The sequence below is a fragment of the Rhinolophus hipposideros genome, assembly GCF_964194185.1.
Source record: "Rhinolophus hipposideros genome assembly, chromosome: 10".
NCBI classification, from domain to species: domain Eukaryota; kingdom Metazoa; phylum Chordata; class Mammalia; order Chiroptera; family Rhinolophidae; genus Rhinolophus; species Rhinolophus hipposideros.
In genome coordinates this window covers 4709947-4729566 of record NC_138056.1, presented here as the reverse complement: position 1 = coordinate 4729566, position 19620 = coordinate 4709947, and the positions used below count along the sequence as shown (strand labels likewise).

General features: G+C 54.7%; 3 protein-coding genes across 5 annotated transcripts; 1 reads left to right on the top strand and 2 right to left on the bottom strand.

Moving 5' to 3' along the window:
* Positions 1–3550: 3550 nt before the first annotated feature.
* On the bottom strand, positions 3551–5074 carry GPR152 (G protein-coupled receptor 152; the record flags this gene model as incomplete). The annotated part of the gene is made up of 1 exon (XM_081062494.1): positions 3551–5074. The coding sequence occupies one exon, from the start codon at positions 5072–5074 to the stop codon at positions 3551–3553; it is 1524 nt and encodes a 507-aa protein (XP_080918620.1).
* Positions 5075–7014: 1940 nt separating this feature from the next.
* On the top strand, positions 7015–9714 carry CABP4 (calcium binding protein 4; the record flags this gene model as incomplete). The annotated part of the gene is made up of 6 exons (XM_081062785.1): positions 7015–7380; positions 7779–7809; positions 7889–8032; positions 9015–9124; positions 9422–9569; positions 9686–9714. 6 exons carry the CDS (start codon positions 7015–7017, stop codon positions 9712–9714), a joined length of 828 nt encoding a protein of 275 aa, XP_080918911.1.
* Positions 9715–14420: 4706 nt separating this feature from the next.
* TMEM134 (transmembrane protein 134) lies at positions 14421–19078 on the bottom strand. 3 transcript variants are annotated; one of them, XM_081062359.1, is made up of 8 exons: positions 18833–19078; positions 17811–17875; positions 17226–17315; positions 16996–17072; positions 15373–15418; positions 15162–15206; positions 14909–14962; positions 14421–14818 (listed from the first exon to the last, which is right to left on the bottom strand). In XM_081062359.1, exons 1-8 carry the CDS (start codon positions 19004–19006, stop codon positions 14731–14733), a joined length of 639 nt encoding a protein of 212 aa, XP_080918485.1. In that variant the 5' UTR covers positions 19007–19078; the 3' UTR covers positions 14421–14730. The 3 variants fall into 3 exon arrangements, with proteins under 3 accessions (XP_080918485.1, XP_080918486.1, XP_080918487.1); XM_081062360.1 differs by lacking the exon at positions 15373–15418; XM_081062361.1 differs by lacking the exons at positions 15373–15418; positions 17811–17875 and having other exon boundaries at positions 18833–19055.
* Positions 19079–19620: the final 542 nt, after the last annotated feature.

Sequence of the window (19620 nt, the reverse complement as noted above, 5' to 3'; positions counted from 1 at the left end):
TCTTGGGCTGCGCAAAGTCCCCTGCATGTCCCAGGTGGGCTGTGGCTTGCGCCCCCTCGTTCCTCTCACCACACCCTGTTGAGGAAACAGCTCAGAAAAGGGGTGCCTGCCTTAGGTCACCCTTCCAGGACTCAGTCTCCATTTGTTTGGTTCCAGAGTCCTTGCTTTCCCCACTGCCCCATAAACCCTGGGACAGGAATGTGGATAGCTTGGAAGAGGGACGGCAGCCATAAAACCTCCCTCTCATTGTGTCTAAAGCCCAAACCAGATCCCGTACTCTGGACCCTCCCTTTGCTCCTGGAAGCCACACTTGAAATAACATCCACAGTTACTGCCCACCCCCACCCACTGCCTGTTTGACCTCTGTTCGTTACCTACTACTGTCCTTTCCTTGCATGTGGCCTTGTGACACTGACCCTGCTCTCCCTGAAACGCACCACCTTCCTTCCTACTTCAGGGCCTTGGCATATCTTGTCCCCTCCATCTGGAAACTCTTCCCCCAGATCTTGTCAAGGCTCCATCCCTCACTTCCTCCCCGTCTCTGTTCAAATGTCACCTCCTCCGAGGACACTTCCTGAGCACCCCCCACCCCCACCCATCACTATGGCCCTTACTTGGTCCCCCTGCATCATTCTCAATCACTACCGGGTGTTACCTTATATAATTATTTGTGTATTTGGCTTTTGTCTGCCTCACTCGCTAGGGTATCAGCAAACAGAGGATAGCACTTTGTCTCATTTCCCACTGGATCCCAGCACTTAGAACAAGAAGACCTAGCATATAGTATGTACTCAATTAACGTACGTTGAATGAATGAATGAGCAGCAGCCCCAAATGTTGAATTGAAAAATATTCATGTTCACAACTCTCAAAATCAATGTCTGGTCCCCATGAGGGAGAGGGAAGGGTATTTCTCACCTGGGGAAGGGATGAGTCCTCCAGAAGGCAACAGGAGCCCAGCCCCATGGGGTGTGCTAGGGGTGAGATTGAGGAGCTATGTAATGTCAGGGGGAGCCCCTGACATTCATCCCCTCTGGCCCTGGGTGTGCATGTTTTCTCCAACACAAGACCCTCCTCTGTAGGTTACCAGGAGGTCATCTTTATCCCTCAAAACCCTTCATGGCACTGCTCTTTCTCCTGGATAGCAGTCACCCATTATGGGTGGGATCCTCTTGGGGACCTTGGAGGTAGGGATGGCCCCTTCTCCAAGAGGCAGGGTTTGGAGTATGGACCAGAGTTGAAGGCAAGTGGCTGACACTGAGGTTTTAGTCCCTGGTCTGCCTGCCGTGTTGAAAGGCTTTAGGACCCCTTGAAAAGGCTAGGAGAAGGGGAGGGGCTCTGCAGAGTGCCCCAAGGGGGACATAAGTCCAGATCTTGTCCTCAGGGAGTGTGCACTGCAACAAGGTGGGGGAATGTGAAAGCATTTCTGGTGGAGGAGGAGGCAGTATGGTGAAGGGGACAATGCCTGGTGGGCAGGATGCTGCCACGTGGGCTCTGGCCCATGGGTCAGTGCTGGCCCTAGGCCTGGGTGCGGCCTGGAGGTGCCCACTGATATAATCAAAGTAATGGCTAACAGTTAGTAAGCATTTACTCTGTGCCAGACAAGGATCTAAGCACTTCATAGGGATTAACACTCCCAGAAAATGGGAGCCATTATGACCCCAATTTACAGGTGAGGAAACTGAGTCCCAAAGAGGCCAAAAGCCTTGCTAAAGATCACATAGCTGCTGAGTGGTGGAGCCAGGATTCAAACAACCTGTGGGGGCACCAGAGGCCATGTCCTTAGATTCACCCACGTGTCTCCAAAATGGGAGGCTGTCTGGAAAGTTACCTAACAAGTACTTGCTGAACGAATGAGTTCAACCAGTTTGTGCCTGTCCAGAAATCTTTCTCCCACCAGCTCCTGTGCCCACAATTCCATCACTAGGAAATGCTATGATTATGCTGCTAGTATTAGTACCACCCAGAGTGCTTCAGTCCTCGGGCACAGTAAATGATCACAACAGCCAACCTTGTAAGGAGAATGTTATCACCCCATTTTACAGAGGAGAAAACTGAGGCAAAGAGGAAGCTAGAAACCAGAACCCAGATCTGACTGCATCACTCCAGACTGCACAGCCTGCTCCCTTTTTGAAATGCAAGCACCACTGGGAAGGGTAAAGGTCACAATGCTGAGCTAATGGAAAAGGATTGGGGGGAGTGGTGAAAAGGGGCAAGAGGGCTTAGTTTTGGAACACTAGGGGTTGAGAAAAAGCTGGGAGGAGCGGGTGTCAGAAGAGAGTGATGGGTGTGAAAGTGGAGTGGGGTCAGAAAATAGATCTTCAGCACTTCCTAGTTTTTCTTGCAGTGTCTGTAACTTGAGAGGGAAGAGATTGGCTCTGCCCCAGAGATGCTGTGTGACCTCTGGGGACGTGTGCCCTTTCTGGAGCCCCTGGTCCTCAAAGCTTTCTGCTTGGACATACTCTCACCTCTGTCCCTGGGCTGAATGCATAGGAGGGGCTCAGATGGAGGTAGGCCCAGGGCACTCTGTACCTGCAGCTCCCATCATGGTGGGCAGGGGGGCAGGTAGACATTCGCTGAACCCTTAAATGTAACAGATCTTGAAGTCCTCTGGAGCCGCCTATGTCACAGAGGCGGACCCATGCTCTCTGAGGCCATCTGGGTGTCTGCAGTCCAGAACTGGTTAAGGGCACAGCTGATGTGCCCTGAAGCTCACAGGATCCCAGACGCTCAGGCCCAGTGGTGCCTCTTCCATCCATGCCCAGCCCCTGCAGGAACAACTTTGAACACCAGTGAAGGAAGAACATCTGCTCGCTGTGCCTCTACTGTGTGCCACAGGATCTTGCTAGGTGCCTCACACACTTTCTCATTTAATTCTCACAATGGCAGATGAAACGAGCTCAAGGTGAAGCAGCTTGTGCAAGGTCACCCAGAACTGGATCTGAATCCAAGCTTGGCAGCTCTTGCCTCTTCTCCTGCCACCTTGTTGAGGGAAGTCCTTCCCCAGCTTCACAACTTGTGGGCTCCTAGGGCCCGGGCTCCTGCTGGCTCCTGAATGTCTCGCTCCTCTGCAGGGACTTCCTCCTTTGGCCTCCTGGTGCCCGGGTTAGAGAATGGAACAGGGAAGAGGGGAGGGAGGGAAGGATGGAAGGGAGTCTGATGAAGCCCTGGGAAGTCCCCTGCTGTCTTTCTCCTGTAGGACCGAGGCTAAGGGGAAAACTGTCAGTGCGAGCTGGGGGTATTAGAGGGCAGAGCCCAGGATCCCATCAGCTGTGACAGCTCAGGGAGCTGTTGGGCCACTATGTGATGAGGGCAAGCATGAAAGAGCTTGGTGGGACCCGGACAGGGACGTGATGCTCACAACAAACTGTCTGGGACTTTTGGCCACTTCATTCTTACTTCCCCAAGTCCTCCTGCCAGGCCCAAGGGACTTGGTGGGGGTTTTCCCATGATGACGTCCTCTGCAGTGCCCATCCTCTCTGACTGGCTGGTTCTTCCATCTCCCTCTTGTTCCCCCGCTGCCCTGGTGGGCCTGGGCTTTCCTGGACCCTCATGTGAGGCCTGCGCCAGGAGCCGCCTCTGGGAGGGCACCACCGGGGCTTTCTCCCTCAGAGGCAGCAGGCGTGTCTGGGTTCTCAGGGACCTCTGGGGTGGGATCCGTGGATGGGGGAGAGGAGGCTTCATCATAGGGACTGGGGTCTGAGCTGGCAGCGGGTCCAGGGGCCTGGGCCTCAGGGCTGTCCTGTGGCTGGGTCCCAGAGTCCAACTGTGACTGGGCCTCAGGGTTGTCCTGTGGCTGGGCCCCAGGGCTGTCCTGTGGCTGGGCCCCAGGGCTCTCCTGTGACTGGGCCATGGAGTTCACCTGAGGCTGGATGACAGAATCTGCCTGTGACTGGGCCGTGGAATCCGACCGTGGCTGGGCTGTGGGGTTTGTAGGGGGCTGAGTCATGAGGTTTTCCTGTGGCTGGGTCTCAGCAGTTGGCTCTGGCAGAGTCTGCCCCAGAGAGTCCACCTGGGTTTGTGGCTCGGCCGGCGTAAAGCTGCCTGGCCGTTCCTCACAGAGTGCCGCCGCGAAGGAGGAGAGCATCGTGTGCACCAGGGCCCGGAGGTCGGCGCTGGCCAGGAGGCAGAGGAAGGGACTGAGGCAGCTGTTGAGCAGGATTAGGTAGTCAGAGTAGACCAGTGCCTCCCAGAGCAGGTAGCCCGGGTAGATGTCCCACAGGAAGGCCAGGTACAGCAGCTGCGCCAGCTGGTAGGGTAGCCGCAGGATCACGTAGGCTGACAAAATGGTCTTGGCCACACGGGCAAAGCCACGGCAGGCTGTGGGCCTTGGCTGGCGGCGGCAGCAGGTCCTGCAGGTGGCAGCCTGGGTGAGCACATGGCAGACGAGCAGCAGGAGGAAAGACAGGAAGCCCCCCAGGATTTCCAGCATCCTCAGTGGCAGCTCCTCGCTGTCCCAGAAGTCCAGGCAGATGACGAGGTCGTACCACCAGACGACGGCCTCGGGGAAGACCAACCAGGGCACACTGAACAGTGTGGCCAGCACCCAGACCCCGGCGCAGACCCAGAGGGGCAGGCGGATTGGGCGGTGCCCAGGGTACCAGCGTGGGCAGAGTGCAAGCAGGCAGCGGTCCAGGCTGAGGGCTGCTAGCAGGAAGAGGCCAGAGGAGTAGGACACACCCCACAGGAAGTAGTAGAAGCGGCAGGCTGCCGTTCCTAGCGGCCAGTGCCCTCCATGCTGGATCTCCAGGATCTGGAAGATAGCTGCCGCCAGGAACAAAAAGTCAGAGAGGGCCAGGCTGAGCAGGAGCAGAGCCAGCCGCGTGCCCGCACCCTGCCGGGCCTGCAAGCCAGCCAACCATGCCATGAGCCCATTAGCTGGCAGCCCCAGGAGCAGCAGGACCACCAGGAAGACCGTGTCCCAGACACCCTGTGGGTAGTAGTCTTCGTCGTCCAGCTCTGTGCGGGGTCTGAGGCCAGCGACACCCAGGTTGGCTTCCATAGCGGTGTCCATCTGAGGTCCCCAGTGTACCACTGGACATGGAGTGGGCACCTGGTAAATCAATGAAGACATAAATGACTGGGTATGAGAGACAGGGCTGCACATCTCCAGGCGAGTCACTGGTCCTCTCTGTGCCATCATCATTACCTTCTGGGTAGTTACCCTGTGCCAGGAACTTTACTAGATTAACCCACTTGGTCCTCATGCAATCCATTTTGCAGGTGAGGAGAGGAAGGTTCAGAGGGCCAGTGACTTGCCCAAGGTCAGAGGTAGGAAGGGAGACGCCAGCCCTCGGATCTGATCCGATCATTCTGCCACACAGAATCCCAGTATGCCCAAGTAGGCTAAGTCAGAGACTTTTGAAGATATTTTTAAAGCTGGTGAATCTTTTCTTTAAATAAAATATTATAGTGGAGCTCCTATGAACGAAAAGGGGGTGCTCAGATGAAGGGAAGGGAGAGCACCTCCAAGGCCCCAGGGAACACAGTTTGAAAACCACTTGGTCAGATCATTGCAGGCCCCTTTGTGTCTGGTATCCTGGGGTTCAAGTGTTGAAAATTCCAAGAAGGGAGGGCTCAGGTCATGGGCACAGGAATCCCCGGGGGACAGGGAATCTGGGGCGGAGGAGGCCCCTCCTTACAGTGAGTACAAGTCATATCCTCAGGGTGATGTCCATAGCTCAGGGACTGGGGCTAGGAGGGCTATCCTGGGAGCAACTTGAGTCTTTCCGTCGTCCTCCACTGTGGCCCTCTCCCCAGTCTCACAGCTCAGGGAGAAGGTGGCCCCCTCTGCAGCTACTAAACAGAGAAGGGGGCTCGGCAGTGTGATGAGAATGAGTGTGGCTGCTCACACTCACTTCTCTTGCTGGTGGAGTGAGTTTCCCTCTAAGGACAGAGAAAGCGCTGATGGCAGTGCACAGTGAGGGGAGGAAGCAGAGTCCCTGGAAAGGCTGGATTCGGCCTGTGGCCCATAGCTCCAGCCATTTGGCCTTTAGCCCGGTGGCCTCCCGCGTCCCCCCAGGGCTCTTCCTCAGGCAGACCCCACTTTGTAAGCTCCAGCCCCTACTGGATTACAGCCCTGGGCTCCCCGGGTGACCGCTGAAGCTTGGCTTACCTGTGAGGTGCAGGCTGCTGGCCGGAAGGAGCAGGGCGTGCCTACCTGCCCAGCGATCCAGCGGTCGGTCCGCAGGGCCCCACGCTGGGGCCTGCTGCATGGCGCCCGGCGGCACTAAGGCGGCCGGCATGAAACCCAATCTGAGAGGACATCAATCATTCATGGGGCTGCTTGCTGGGAAACCCTAACCCCCGTCCAGTAGGGCCAAGTGACCAGCCAGGCCCCCCAATCCTCAAAAATGCCAGATGGCTGAAACCCCCTCACCCTGGTTCCCCGCAGCTCAGTGCAGGCTCTGGGTCCCTTCAGGATCCACCTCCTCTCACTTCACTCCAGGCCGCTCAGTCTGGCATTCAAGGCCTCTGTGATCTGGCCTCTCTTCCTCAATTTCACACACCCTCTGCTCCAGCCGGGATGTCACCCATGAGGCCACTGTGGGCAACTCTTCCTATCCTTGCTCACCTCCCAGCCTTTGCCCACACTCTTCCTCCTGTCCGAGATGCCTTCCCTTGTCCTCTCTTAGCTAAGTCCTGCCCATGTCACACAACTGGGTTGAGTCCTCCACTCTTCAGCAATATTGCCCCCATTTAATAGATGAGACAACTGAGGCTTAGAGAAGTGCATTTCCTGGGTCTTCCAGTTCATAAACAACAGAGCTGGAGTCCGAAACTCACTGCAGCCACTGTGTCCTGATGCCCCTTGCTGCTGAGGACAGTGCTCTTGACCCATCTGGAGCAGAGGGCCTGGATTAGGGCCTGTGCTGCCTGCCTCACTTACCCTAATCCCCCTCAGGGCCTGATCCCAGGCCATCAGCTCTCCGGGTGCATAAGCAGCTTTATGGGTCCCGAGAGCCAAGAGTGCTCCCTGGTGCTGTATTTCTGAGCCTTATCGCTCCTCTCCACATGGCCACAGAACAGGTAAGCGGGCACCATGGACCAGACCCAGCCCCTCGCCCCCAGAAGCCCTCTGTGGGGGTTGTGGCTCCCACCAGTGGTGCTGAGGGGCAACCCTTGACCAGGAGGAGAAGCAAGAGGGAGAAGGGGCTCCGAGGGTCCCAGAAAGGCTCTGGCAACTCTTGGGAACAGACCCCCATCCAGGGCCCTGAGGCTCCAGGGAGCAGCAAGAACCCCTCCAAGCCAGGAGAAGGTCAGGAGGAGCCAGCCCCGGTGCCAGCCTCTCGTCGTCGCCAGTCCCACCGGCATTGTCCCGCTCCCTACCACGCTGCTCAGAAGATATATGGGCCCCTGCTCAACCGCATCTTCGGGAAGGTCAGGTGGGGCCTGGGAGACCGAGGGTGGGAGTGGGGACTCATGACCTCAGGCCCAGCCCAGCCTGCCCTTAGAACTCAGGCCTCCTGCCACTTCTGCTCTAGATTCTGGAGCCTGGGCTGTGGGGCAGGGTTACTGGAGTTTGGGGAAGGGCAGCTCTTGGACTGCCCTGGGCAGTGGGTGGAGCTAGACCTTAAACCCAGGCTTCCTTGAACGCTCAGGGCACCAGGAGCAGAAAGGGAAGTGGTCTCTTTTTCTGGGGTCCACTGGACTTCAGCTACTTTCTCCTACCCTTGTGGGACTGGCCCTGGCCGAGCCAGTGTGGGCGGGGGCTGGAGGAGGAAGGATGGCCAGCGCCCTGGCTGGCTCTGGGGACATGCTGGATTATGCTCGTACAGGACCGTGAACTGGGCCCGGAGGAGCTGGATGGTGAGTGAGTCTGGCGGGCGGCAGCGTGTGGGAGGTGCCCCCGAGCCTGGCAGCGGGGCCTAACCTCCCTCCCCTGCAGAGCTTCATGCTGCCTTCGAGGAGTTTGACACTGACCGTGATGGCTACATTGGCTACCGGGATCTGGGCACCTGCATGAGGACACTGGGCTACATGCCAACGGAAATGGAGCTCATCGAAGTCTCACAGCACGTCAAAATGCGAAGTCAGTGCCCGACCCCCCCCACGCTCCCGGGATGGCTCTGGGAGTGCAACACGGGTGATGGGGGACAGGGAGATGACAGTTTCCAGGGCAATTTGACAGTTTGACATTGCCCCTGTCAGATGCAGGGCTGGGGGTAGGGTAGGGGAAGGAGTAGGGGATCCGAGAGAGGCTCTTGGGGCAGTGTTCGAAGTCAGGTTGAGGAACCTCGCCCCGACCTTGTGAGAAAGTGTTCCCTGCTGGTACTAGCCAACTCGCTCTCTGTCTCTGTCACTCTTTCTGAGGCTCCTGAAAAGAGCCTCCTGAGGTTCAGTGAGGCCTAGCGTGACAGAACCCTGGCCATTCCTTGTGATTAAATGTCAGATGGGCGGGTACTGTGTGATTATCCTTAGCTGATTTGTCAAATATCAGATTCCCTCAGTTCTAGGACACCTGCCTTTGTTTTCTCTTTACAGTTTCAAAGTGGGGTGTGATTTACAATTGATGTGAACGTTTTGTGTCATGCTTCTTTTTCTTTCCCCAAAGCTGTTATTTGATTACTGAACGTTTTCATAATTGATGGCATCTTAGAACCGAGGGACGGCATGGGTCCACTTCTTTCAGGGCATTTATTGCTGCCCACAGGGTCCATGCATGTGACAGTCATGAACTCCCACCCCAATAGTCCCCCAGGAGTAGATGCTCCTGTCCCCACCTAGAATGAGGAAGGCGGGTTAGTCAGTCACGCCAGGCCACTCATCAGCAGCAGCGGAGCCAACATTGAACCCAGGGCTGTCTGGATCCAAAGCCTGATCGCTTTCGCCCACACCTGGGTGCTTCCCTGAGTGTATCCCCAGCCGAAAGTGGGGCTCCTGTTTCCTACCCCCCCTGAAGGCATGGATGCTGGGTGTTCCTTCCTGGATGCAGAGTTGGGGAGGGGCTGACTCTCGTGCTGTCCCTTCTTGGGCCCCAGCCCTCCATCGTGACACTCTGTCTGGCTCCGCAGTGGGTGGCCGCATAGACTTTGAGGAATTTGTGGAACTGATGGGCCCAAAGCTGAAGGAGGAGACAGCGCACATGTTGGGGGTGCGAGAGATGTGCATTGCCTTTCGAGAGGTGTGGGGCGAGGCCTGGTGTGGGAGGTGGGTGGGTGGTGGGTGAGCGGCTGCATAGCCTCCTGCTGGCCTCCCATCCAGAGCCCTGCAGGCGGTGGGACAAGGGCCAGGGAATGGTGGGAGAGGGTTTGGCTGACCCTATCTGGGGGATCCACCCCTGGAGACTTCCTGGTGCGGGTGGGGGGTTGGCGGTTTAGACCATTGAAGGCGGGAGGGGGGGGCATCCAAGCACAGCATGCACTAAGGTGGAGATGGTGCCACCACGGGTGGGAGGGGCTGAGCTCTGCCGGGATCCTAGTTTGACAGGGACAGGGATGGACGAATCACAGTGGCAGAGCTGCGACAGGCAGCACCTGCTTTGCTGGGGGAGCCGCTGGTGGGCCCTGAACTGGATGAGATGCTCAGAGATATGGACCTCAATGGGGACGGCACTGTGGACTTCGATGGTGAGCCTCCTTCCCAGACCACCCCCAAACCCAACCCTTCCGGCTCCCAGGTGGAGCCCAGCATCTGGGATCCCTGACCTGGACTGTCACAAGCTCCACCCTCTTCTCTCCCACAGAGTTTGTGATGATGCTTTCCCCCCACTGAAGCTCCACAAGGGGGCTGCATTGCCCCTCTGGCCCCAGACTCGCAGGATTCATGCTGTCTACCCTCCCAACAAGGCCCTGGCATGGGAGAGGCCAGGCTTCTTCTGCCCCTGACGACACCTGGCCGGAGAGTTGGCTTGTGATGTCACCTGCCCACCCTCATCTTCACCTTCCTTCCACCCAAGCTGCCTGGAGAAAACCTGCCCATCATTCCCCAGTGTGAGCAAGATTTGGATCTCTCCAGCCCCTTGGGAGGTAGGGAGCTCCCTGGCACTGGCAGCATTCAAAGATGGGGCAGTCTTGGGAGTTGATTAAGAGGGGGGCTGGATGCCTCCCACTACTTACATGTAGAAATTTTTAAAAAACGCTGAACTTGAAAGAAAGAAAGGGATGCCCTAGGTACCAAAGACAAAGAGGGAACTCCAAGCTGGGTGGTGGCGGGGAGTAGACACAGTGGGGGCTTTAGCCCTGTAGGTTCAAGAGCCTGGGCTCTGATACCAGGAGTGACAAAAGACCTATAAGAGGGTGGGGAGCAAGACATGATCCTGAGTCCATTCCAGGGTCTCAAGGGGTACCCTGTCCTTGGAAAGGGAACCAAAATATAACTTCACCTCCCAGTCTGCGGAATTGGCAAGAATACAGATCTCCAGGGCCTTGAGTGGTAAAAGTTATCCAAGAGAACCAAAAACTCAGGCCTGCACATCAAGCAAGAGTGAGATCTATCTCCATACGAAAAGCTGGAGAAATAGGAAAAACCTGCTGAGAAGGGCACTCTTTCAAACCAGGGCACATGGGACTTACCCACATACACACACACCCCTGTCACTTCGAAGATAAACTCATGACAAACAAATCACAAATCATATAAGGAAACAAGTCACTCTGAGAGAGAGTAGGCACTGAAAAAACAAAAATTACAATAAATATAAACAGATTTAGTTTTTCAGTTAAAAGTCTGAGATGCAACAAACAGGAGAATTGGCATCCCAAAGTGTAAATAATAGACCCATCTAAAAGAGATCATAAATGCAAAAAAAAAAAAAAAAAAAGCATGACATAAAAGAAAGAAGAGAGACCAATATGCAATAACAGGATGGTATTAAAACTGAACAAGGAGATTAAAAAAAAAAAAAAAGTAGCACAACGCAGCTTCTAAAAATAAAGGAGATAGCCATTGGAATGAAAAATATCCATGGATAATTTAAACAGCAGACTAGAAATAATGTAAAAGAAGATTAATAAACTGGAAGCTATTATCTGAGAAATCACCCATAAGGTAGCACTGAGGGATAAAAAGATGGAAAGTATTAAAGGGTAGTTAAAAGTCATTAGGATTCTCAAAAGGAGAAAATATAGAGAAAGGACATGAGGCCATATTTAAAGAGATGATGGCAAACATTTTCCCTAAAGACGTCCATAAAGACAAGTGCCCAGACTGAAGGGGCACGTTGCCCAGACTGAAGGGGCACGTTGCCCAGACTGAAGGGGCACGTTGGAGCCAGAGAAAGATAAATAAAAATAAACGTATACCTAGATGCATTGCAGTGAAACTCCAGAATACAAAAGGAAAGTGAAAGGGTTTCCCACACAGTCTTGTTGAAAGGATGCCTTCAGTAAGAAGGAAATTCAATCCAGAATGAAGTCAGAGTATGTACTAAATGATAGTCAGGAAAGAAACCAGTAAGCACATTGGTAGATCTAAAGAAGAATTTACTGTAAAAAATAATAATAATTTGGGGGATTTTAAAAACAAGGAGGGACTAAAATAATAGACAAAACCAAAATGAAGGTGGGAGGGGATGCTTTAGACATACTGAAATCTTTTTTTCTTGTTTTCCCTAGAGGAGGGCAGATGAATTGATTAACTTTAGGTTTTTAAAAATTATTTAGAGGTAACTACTAATATGATATAAATAGAGAGAATGTTCCATTTAATAGTGAAATCAATAGAAGAGGAAAAGGGGGAAGTGAAGAATTCTTGGTTAAGCCAGTAGAAGGCTGGGAAAGAGGAGGAAAAAGCAAAGAAAAACAAAGCCCAGAGAAAACATTAAAACGGAAGGTAGAAGTCATCCTTAAAAAACAAAAATTACAATAAATATAAACAGATTTAGTTTTTCAGTTAAAAGTCTGAGTTTCAGTCCCCGGAGAAAGTATCAATATTAGATAGGGTGCCTTGTGAGTGACAGAGACCCAAAATAATACCTTAAACTGGATAGAACTTTATTTCCCCCACAGGAAGTCTTAGGTTCTTAGGTGAAATCCAGCTATATGGTCTTCAGGGACCCAGGCTCCTTCTGCTGTATTCTCTGCCATTCCTAGAGTATGCCCACATTTTTTTCTGTTTTCCAGGAGGCAGGATGGAGGCAGGAACAAAGGAGAAAGGGGGGGAAAAGCATGAGCCACATAATACCCCATTGGCAGGGCTCCTTGCCTGGCACACCTATCTGCAAAGGATGCTAGGAAATGCAATCCTTATTTTGGGTGGCCATGTGCCCAGAGAAAAACCAGAGGTTCTACAACTACAAGGGCAGAGGGCAGATATCAAAGGGCAACTATTAGGCTCTTCCCCACAGCTGAGTGCAGGATATGAGTCATGTTCAAAGCATAATGACAATGGAAAGGCTGAAAGTGATGGCTTGAAAAAAAGATTTCCTAGGAGAAATGTAACCAAATGAAAGCTATGAGCTATGAGGCAAACAGCATTAGGGTCATAAGTCACTAAGGAAATCTAATGTCCCTAATGTATGCAACTATTAATGTGTTTTCCAACTAAAAACAAATTATAGAGTTTAGATATTCATTATTCCCTGAGTATAGTGTTGCTGCCAACCCAACTTGGGTGCCATAGATTAACCAGCAAAATCAATCACATTAAAACTTTAAACATTTCGATTCAGGGTTCTGTCAAAGTATATATAGCCCAAGTGTTGGCAAATGTTTCCTGTAAAGGGCAGTAAAGATTTCAGGCTCTGATGACCATGTGTCCTCTACTGCAGCTGTGTAGTTTGTGTCTCCAAGAAGCCGGGGTCAACATGTAAACAATGGGTCTGGCTGTGTTGGAACTCTAATAAAGAAGAATGAATTAAACTTGATTTATTGATACTGAAGTTTGAATTTTATAAATTTTCATGTGTGTCACAAAATCTTATTATTCTTTGACTTTTTCCAACCATTACTAAAATGTGAAAACTATTCTTAGCTTGAGGGCGCTGTTGGGCCTGTGGGAGATAGCTTGCTGACTCCAGATAGTCTTGTGATAGGGACAGTCACAACTTCTGGGACCACTTTGTTAAGATTGTTGAATGACAAAGTTACCAGCATAGTAGCAAATCTGGGTATTCATTTGCCAATTTGCTCACTTTCAATGAACGGTTTTCGTAATTTTTCTTTTTTCCTGTGTGTTCTGATTACTGAAACATAATTCATGTCTGATTAATCTGGTAATACAAACTGTGGGCCTGATTCTATATGTCTTTGTTTTTTATACCACCTTTCTGGTTTGTATTTTCTTACAAAAGTATTGGTCCATGATGGATGAGAGAACTGGTCCTTTATCACAGCTCGTTTGAGAACTACTGATTTAGGAGTCCCTGCATGCAAGAAGTGTCCCCAAAAGTGCCTTAACTAGGAGGCTGAGGGTGGGAAGTCTGGGTGGGCCAGGAGAGCGGAAGCAAGCAGGGATCTCGGTGTTCATTTTTATCAACAAAGTCACAGAACTCCAAAGGCCCTGCATACACAGTGGAGGCGAGCCCAAGTTCCTTCTTAAAGGCACATTTTACTGAAGGAGACAGACTGTAATTACACAAACAGGGTCTCCTCAGCGCACACGTGTTCATCCAGCCCCTCCGTTGGCCGGTTAGTTACCACTAGCTCAGTATGTCTCCCCTCCCCACCGGTGTCCAGGAAGCCCTAGATTGTTCCTAACTCTGCTCTCTGGGCCTCGGTTTCATCTGTAAAATGGGGCTGAGGTGGTGAGGACCAGAAATAACCTGTGTTAGCACTTACTTAGCACAGGACCTGGTGCCTTCTAAGGATTAAAATAAAATGGTAGCTAATATGACCTCAAATTTCAAGGATCTCAAAGGTTTTGTTTCCTGGTTCTTACGATTCTGAGATGCTTAGATATCCCCGAATTCTGAGATGATTTGTTACCAGTGATCTGTGGTTCTGAGTCTTTGATCACTGAGGCCCTGCTTCCCATGTCTTTTGTCCTCTACGGCTCCCAACCCTTGCAGCTCGAAGTAGGGCAGTGGGTGGAGGGGGCTGGGCCACTGCCTTGTCATGGCCCACATTCTGAGCTGGCTGTGGCAGCCCAGGGCCCCAGAGCCAGGCTGGAACAGGATAGCGGCCTCCAGGTCCCAGGCCTGCGTCATCTGAATGCCCTTGGCCAGGGCAGGCACCAGTCGGCTCTTCTAGGTAAAGACAGGGCAGGGTGGACTGTACTAAGGGCTGGGGCAGCGGGGTTGCTGAAGGGGCTCCTCCAGGCTTGCAGGGCAGATGGCCCAGGCCCAGCTCTGCCCCTTAAGGAGCGCCTCTGGCAAGTCTTGGAGCATCAGGGCTGTGCTGTGTACAATGGGAGGGAAGATGTGTGGTCCTGACGCACCTCAGCCCCAGGGTCAATCCTTTGCTCAGCCTTTGAGGGAGGGGGCTGTGGCCAGGCTGGTGGGCTGGGCAGAACTGGAGGGAAAGAAAGAGCATTGTCTCTGCTGGCCATAAGTACCCATTTATTAGCACAAGACACTACCAACCCAGAAGCCTCAGGGCCTGAGAATAAGTTAAGGCACAGAGCAGGTGAGGGGCGGCGACTTTCCCAGGTCCAGGTAGTGGACCCGGGGCCCGCCGGGCCCAAGCTTCCTGAGCAAATTCCAGACCCGGCTGGAGGTTCCAGGGTCCTGAAGGGACTTTTCCGTTGATATGAAGGACCCGACCGGAGCGGCGCGGGCCGACGAGCGCCCCCTGGGGACACGAGGAGGCTGCACAGGTCGCCGGGGCGGATGTGGATCCCGGCTGTCTGCTGTCAGTTCACTTCTCGAAGTAGGGCAGGTAGAAGAACTGGAAGCCCCGGTGGCCCTTGACCGCACAGTAGATGAAGATCACGTGGTACACTGTGGGGCGGGGCCAGTCAGTGGCTAAGCCCCGCCCCACCCCACCCCCGGCCCCGCCCCACCCAACTCCCACCCGGCGCCTGCTCGCACCTCCCGGGACCAAAAGGAGAAAGCCAGGCACGAAGAAGATGGCGCTGGAGACACCTGCAAGGGAGAGGAGGGACTGGGTCAGGGAGCGGGCCGAGGGGGAGTCCATACCTGGGTTAGTCTCACCTTCCGCAGTAAAAGGGGCCGTTTCCCACCGGGAGGGTGGTGAGTTCTGGGAAGGGGGAGGGCTTGCCAAGGAACCCTGGGCACAAGAGGGGAGTGAGCGCTGCCTGCGGAGGTAGGAGGGGGCACTCACCTGGCGAGGGGGCCACCTCCAGTCCCACGCCGATCAGGGTCAGCACTGCACACAGATGGAGCCACGAGGGTGAGGGAGGAAGCAGGGGGCAGGAGCTGGCGCAGGGCGGGGACCTCCACCCGCAACCCCCAGCAGGGCTTAGCTCTGAAGAACGGTGTCCCCCACCTGAGCTGAAGGTCCCCTAGGCAGAGACCCTCCCGGGGAAGCTCACCAAGCTCTGTTTTCTGAGCAGGCCACTGACAGGCCCTGGGAAATGTCTGCAAGGAGAGATTTTTGTCTGCTCCTTGGTGTGGCCTTTCAGTCAATCAACATTTATGGAGCACTGCTGTGCACCTGGTACTGGGACTCTGTGGGGAAAGGCAGATGAGGTCCCTGCCCTCATGGCCCTTCCCTAGTGGAGCAACCAACAAGAACCTCCAAGCTACAGCCCTGGTGGGGGGAAGATCAGACAGCATGGGAGCTTGGGGGATCAGAGAGGGGCTTCTTGGAGGCAGTGCAGGGGTTGCAGCAGCAATAGCAGTTAACATTTAGTGACCACTTTCCAGGTGCTGGCAGACACCGGGCTAAGCATGTTACATGCACTGCCTTATTTAACTGTCACCTTGACCATTAATGAGACAGGTATTATCACCCCCATTTCACAGAAGATGAAACTGAGCCACAGAAAGGGAAAGTAACTTGCTCAGGGCTACATTTGGAAGGTGGAGGCAATTGACTCGAGGCTTTGCTACGGGCATCGTGCAGGCAGTGAGGGTAAGGAGTATTCCACACAGAGGGAAGAACATAGCAAAGGCCCAGAGTGTGGAGGGAATTTGGGGCTTTCTAGGAGCTTCTAGTTTTTGGTGAGACTGGAGAGATAAGAGCCCACGGTTGAGCCTGACAGGGCCTGTAGGCTGCAGGGAGGGATGTGGACTGTGGCTGAGGACAGTGGGCATTGGGGAAGGTAGGAAAGTCTCTGGATCAACTTGTCAGACCCAGAGAGTCCCGGGTCCCTAGTTAGAGGATGGGATGGGGGGAAGGTTGGGAGCTGGGCTCTGCAGCAAGTGGGGCAATGCAGCAGGGAGGCTTGAGGGACCACCATGAACTGTTACGTGGTTTGTGCCCTGCACAGAACACCTCAAAAAGGATATAATGGGGGCTGAAACTCACTCCCTGCTCCCTGGCTTAGGGCTGTGGGCTCTGCCCATTCAGAGGCATCTTTTTCTAATTCCTATAAAGGTCCCTTATGGGTCTATGGTGGCCCCCAGGTCTGGCAGTGTCACTGATGTGGGTTTAAATCCCAGCTCCTCCGGGCCACGGAAATTGGCATTTCCCTGAGCACCTGCTCGTACACACAGGTTCTGGGCCGCTGTGTAACTTCTGTAAGGCAAGGAGGTTACACCTGGCTCAAAGTAGACACAGAATAAATAAATGGTAGCTATTACTCTTCTGTTCCCTAATGTATTAAATAGGCTGTTAAAAAAAAAAAAAGACAGGGCCGGCCCGGTGGCGCAGGCGGTTAGAGCTCCGTGCTCCTAACTCTGAAGGCTGCGGGTTCGATTCCCACATGGGCCAGTGGGCTCTCAACAAAAAAAAAAAAAAAAAAAAAAAAAGACAAACGTTTGGAGCACTGTGCCAGGTTCCATTTTCAACAGCGTGTGATTTCCTGGCTGTGTGACCAGGAGGCTGGGTCTGCCCCTGTAAGGGGTCAGTTTCCTCACCTATAGAATGGGGGTGGGGTGATGGCAGCCAGCTGCCTCCTCAGGATGCTGGGAAGCTCACTGTGGCAAGGGGGATGCAGAGCCAGCAGAAGAGGAGGGCAGACCCCTGAATGGGGGCTCTTAGGGACACTCACCGAGCCCCAGCAGCAGCAGCAGGAAGGAGGCCAGCACTACCCTGCGGTTCTTCTGGATCAAAGGGTGCTGAGTCCAACTGAATGGCAGGAGAGCAGGATGGGTGTGAAAGAGGTGATAGGAGGCCCACCCCGTCCTTTCACTCTCCCTCACCCAGAGGGCTGAGGGGAATAGCCAGGGCTGCCTGCACTGGGGCACCGGCGCAGGTGGCTCAAGGTGGGCAGGGTCTCACCTGCAGCAGGCATTGTAGGAGCGCTGCGTGCTGTTGCTGATGGTGCTAAAGGACCACTGCGAGCTGCGGACGGATGTTCGGCAGGAATCCCTGCAGGACAGGTGCGCCCAGTGAGGGAGCAGGAGGAGGCAAAGAAGGGGTCCCTTCAGAATCCCAATCATGATGATGTGGTGGGGGAGGGTACAGGGACTAGGGTTGGGTGCTCCTGTAGGATAGGAGACACTGAGAGGGGACAGCGTGAAGCGGAATTCAAGGCTGGGGGATTCTGCAGGACTGGGCGGAGGAAGGCTGGGAATTCGAGCTAGGGATTCCTGCAGGACAGGTGACGTGTGGGAAGGTAAGGGCCAGACCAGGCTGGGGGATTCTGCAGGATAGAGGCTGGTGGGCATGGGTGGGTGAGGCTGGCACTAAGGTAGGGTGACCCTGCAAGACGGGAACCCACAAAAAGAGTGGGGGTCAGGCTAGGAATCCTTGTAGGAGAGGATGAGAGAGCTGAGGTGAGGTGGGGGACTGGCAAGGGACCTGGAGATAGCAGCCAGAGGCACGGGGATAGGGGTACAGGGTGGGTCCCCACCTGGCCCTGACCTGATGCTGACTCCTCCATCTGGCTCTGGAGAGGCCTGGGCTCCATCCTCATCGTTCTCCAGGTTCTATTCCAGAACACAGGGCTCAGGGGTTACTGGGCTCAAGCTTTCCTCACTATCCTCTCAGGGAGAGGAGGAAAGCAAGTCCACACAGCTGTTTGCCTGGCTGCTTGACAGCTGCTCACCTGGCCCCCCACCCGCCCTGCAGAACAGGTTTGATGATTCATAGAAACCGAAACCCCGCTAGTAGGTGCGAGCTGGGGACACTGGGGGGCAGGAGCAGCAGAGGGGCTGGTTGATGGCTCCCAGCATGGGTCCCAGGGCCAGGGGATCTCCCAGGTTTGGGAGTCAGGGTGGAGCTCTCAGGATGGTATTTCAGGGGCTCAATATGGAGGCTCTGGATTTGGGGTGCCAGGGAAGGGCAGGCCCATGGTTTCCAGGTTTGGGGCACAGGAATCACACACATCTCCAGGAAGAGGATTCTAGAGTTGGTGGAGGTTCTCTGGGAAAATAGGGATTTCCAGTTTAGTGGGAGTCTAGGTGTGGGCAAGAACCCATCCTGTGAATAGGGGCCCCTGGCTCTGGGGAGAAAGATGGAGTGGGACCTTCCAGAAGAGGCGGCGGGGGGGGGGGGCAGGAGGGGGGTGCAGGTTCCTGTAAGATCGTCTGGCCTGGAGCTCAGGGGACTGCTCCTGAATGGGGAAGGTCTGGTCCAGACCAGCAGAGGAGAGGAGAGGAGAGGAGCAGTACCCAGGATGGGTGAGGACTCCAGATGGGATCTCCAGCTGGGGGTTGGAGACAAGCTCCTGGTTCCGGGCTCTGGGCTCTCAAGTGGTGGCTGGGGACCGAAATCAGAGCTGACAGGGTCTGGGCAGGGCTATCGATCAGTGGCCACGTTCGGGGCGGTCTCCCGTTCCGGCTCGGGCCTCTAGACAGATTCTCCCCTGACTTGGGGTTCGCCAGGGTGCGGCCTGGGGTCCCGCTCGGAGCTGGGCGGGGGGTGAGGAGGGCCGGGCTGGTCACCTGGTAGCGCAGCCGGGACTGCTTGTCCTCATCGGCCACCTCGAACCGGGCCCGGCGCTCGAAGTGAAGCGGCCCGAAGCGGGAGACCCCGCTGGATTCGGGCACAGGGCCCGCGTCCTCCAGGGACAGTTCGAAGGCGTCATCGATGCTGAACTGGGGCCGGGCGGTGCTCATGGCCCCCGCCAAGTCAGGGACCGTGCGCGGCCGCCATCCGTGCCCGCCCGCCCCGAGTCGCCGCGGCCCCGCCCCCGCGCCTAGGCCCCCGCCCCGTGCCGTCGCCTGGGAGCTAGACATCCGGCGCCTAGGCTGAAGCTCCGCCCTCACGTAACGGCCCCGCCCCTCGCCCCGCCCTCAGAAGGCCGCTGCTGCCGAGCGCCGAGCTGACTAGTGGGTGGGGCCTCCTCTTGTTCGGACCGCTGAGCCCCCTGCGCCGCCCAGCGGCCGCCTCAGCGAGCGACGGCCGATACCGCGCCAGGGTGCAATCCCCAGGTCTGTACCCAGGGCCTGGAGGGGCTGCCTGCCGCGCGCCATCGAACCAGGATCGAGACTCGGCCTTCTGCCTTCCAGACCGCTCCTCCAGGGTCAAGGAAATTCCTGGGAACTGTTTCCCCACCCTTACTCACCAGGGTCCTGCACCGGAAGGGCATTCTCACTACCTTGCAAAGGTGCAGACGCAAAGAGTTTATGTTGCTTCCACTCTCCTCCAATCTACTCTCCACCCAGTAGCCAGAGTGAGCTTTTAAAACATATCTGATCTTTTTTTCTATGTATTATTCTTAAATAAATTG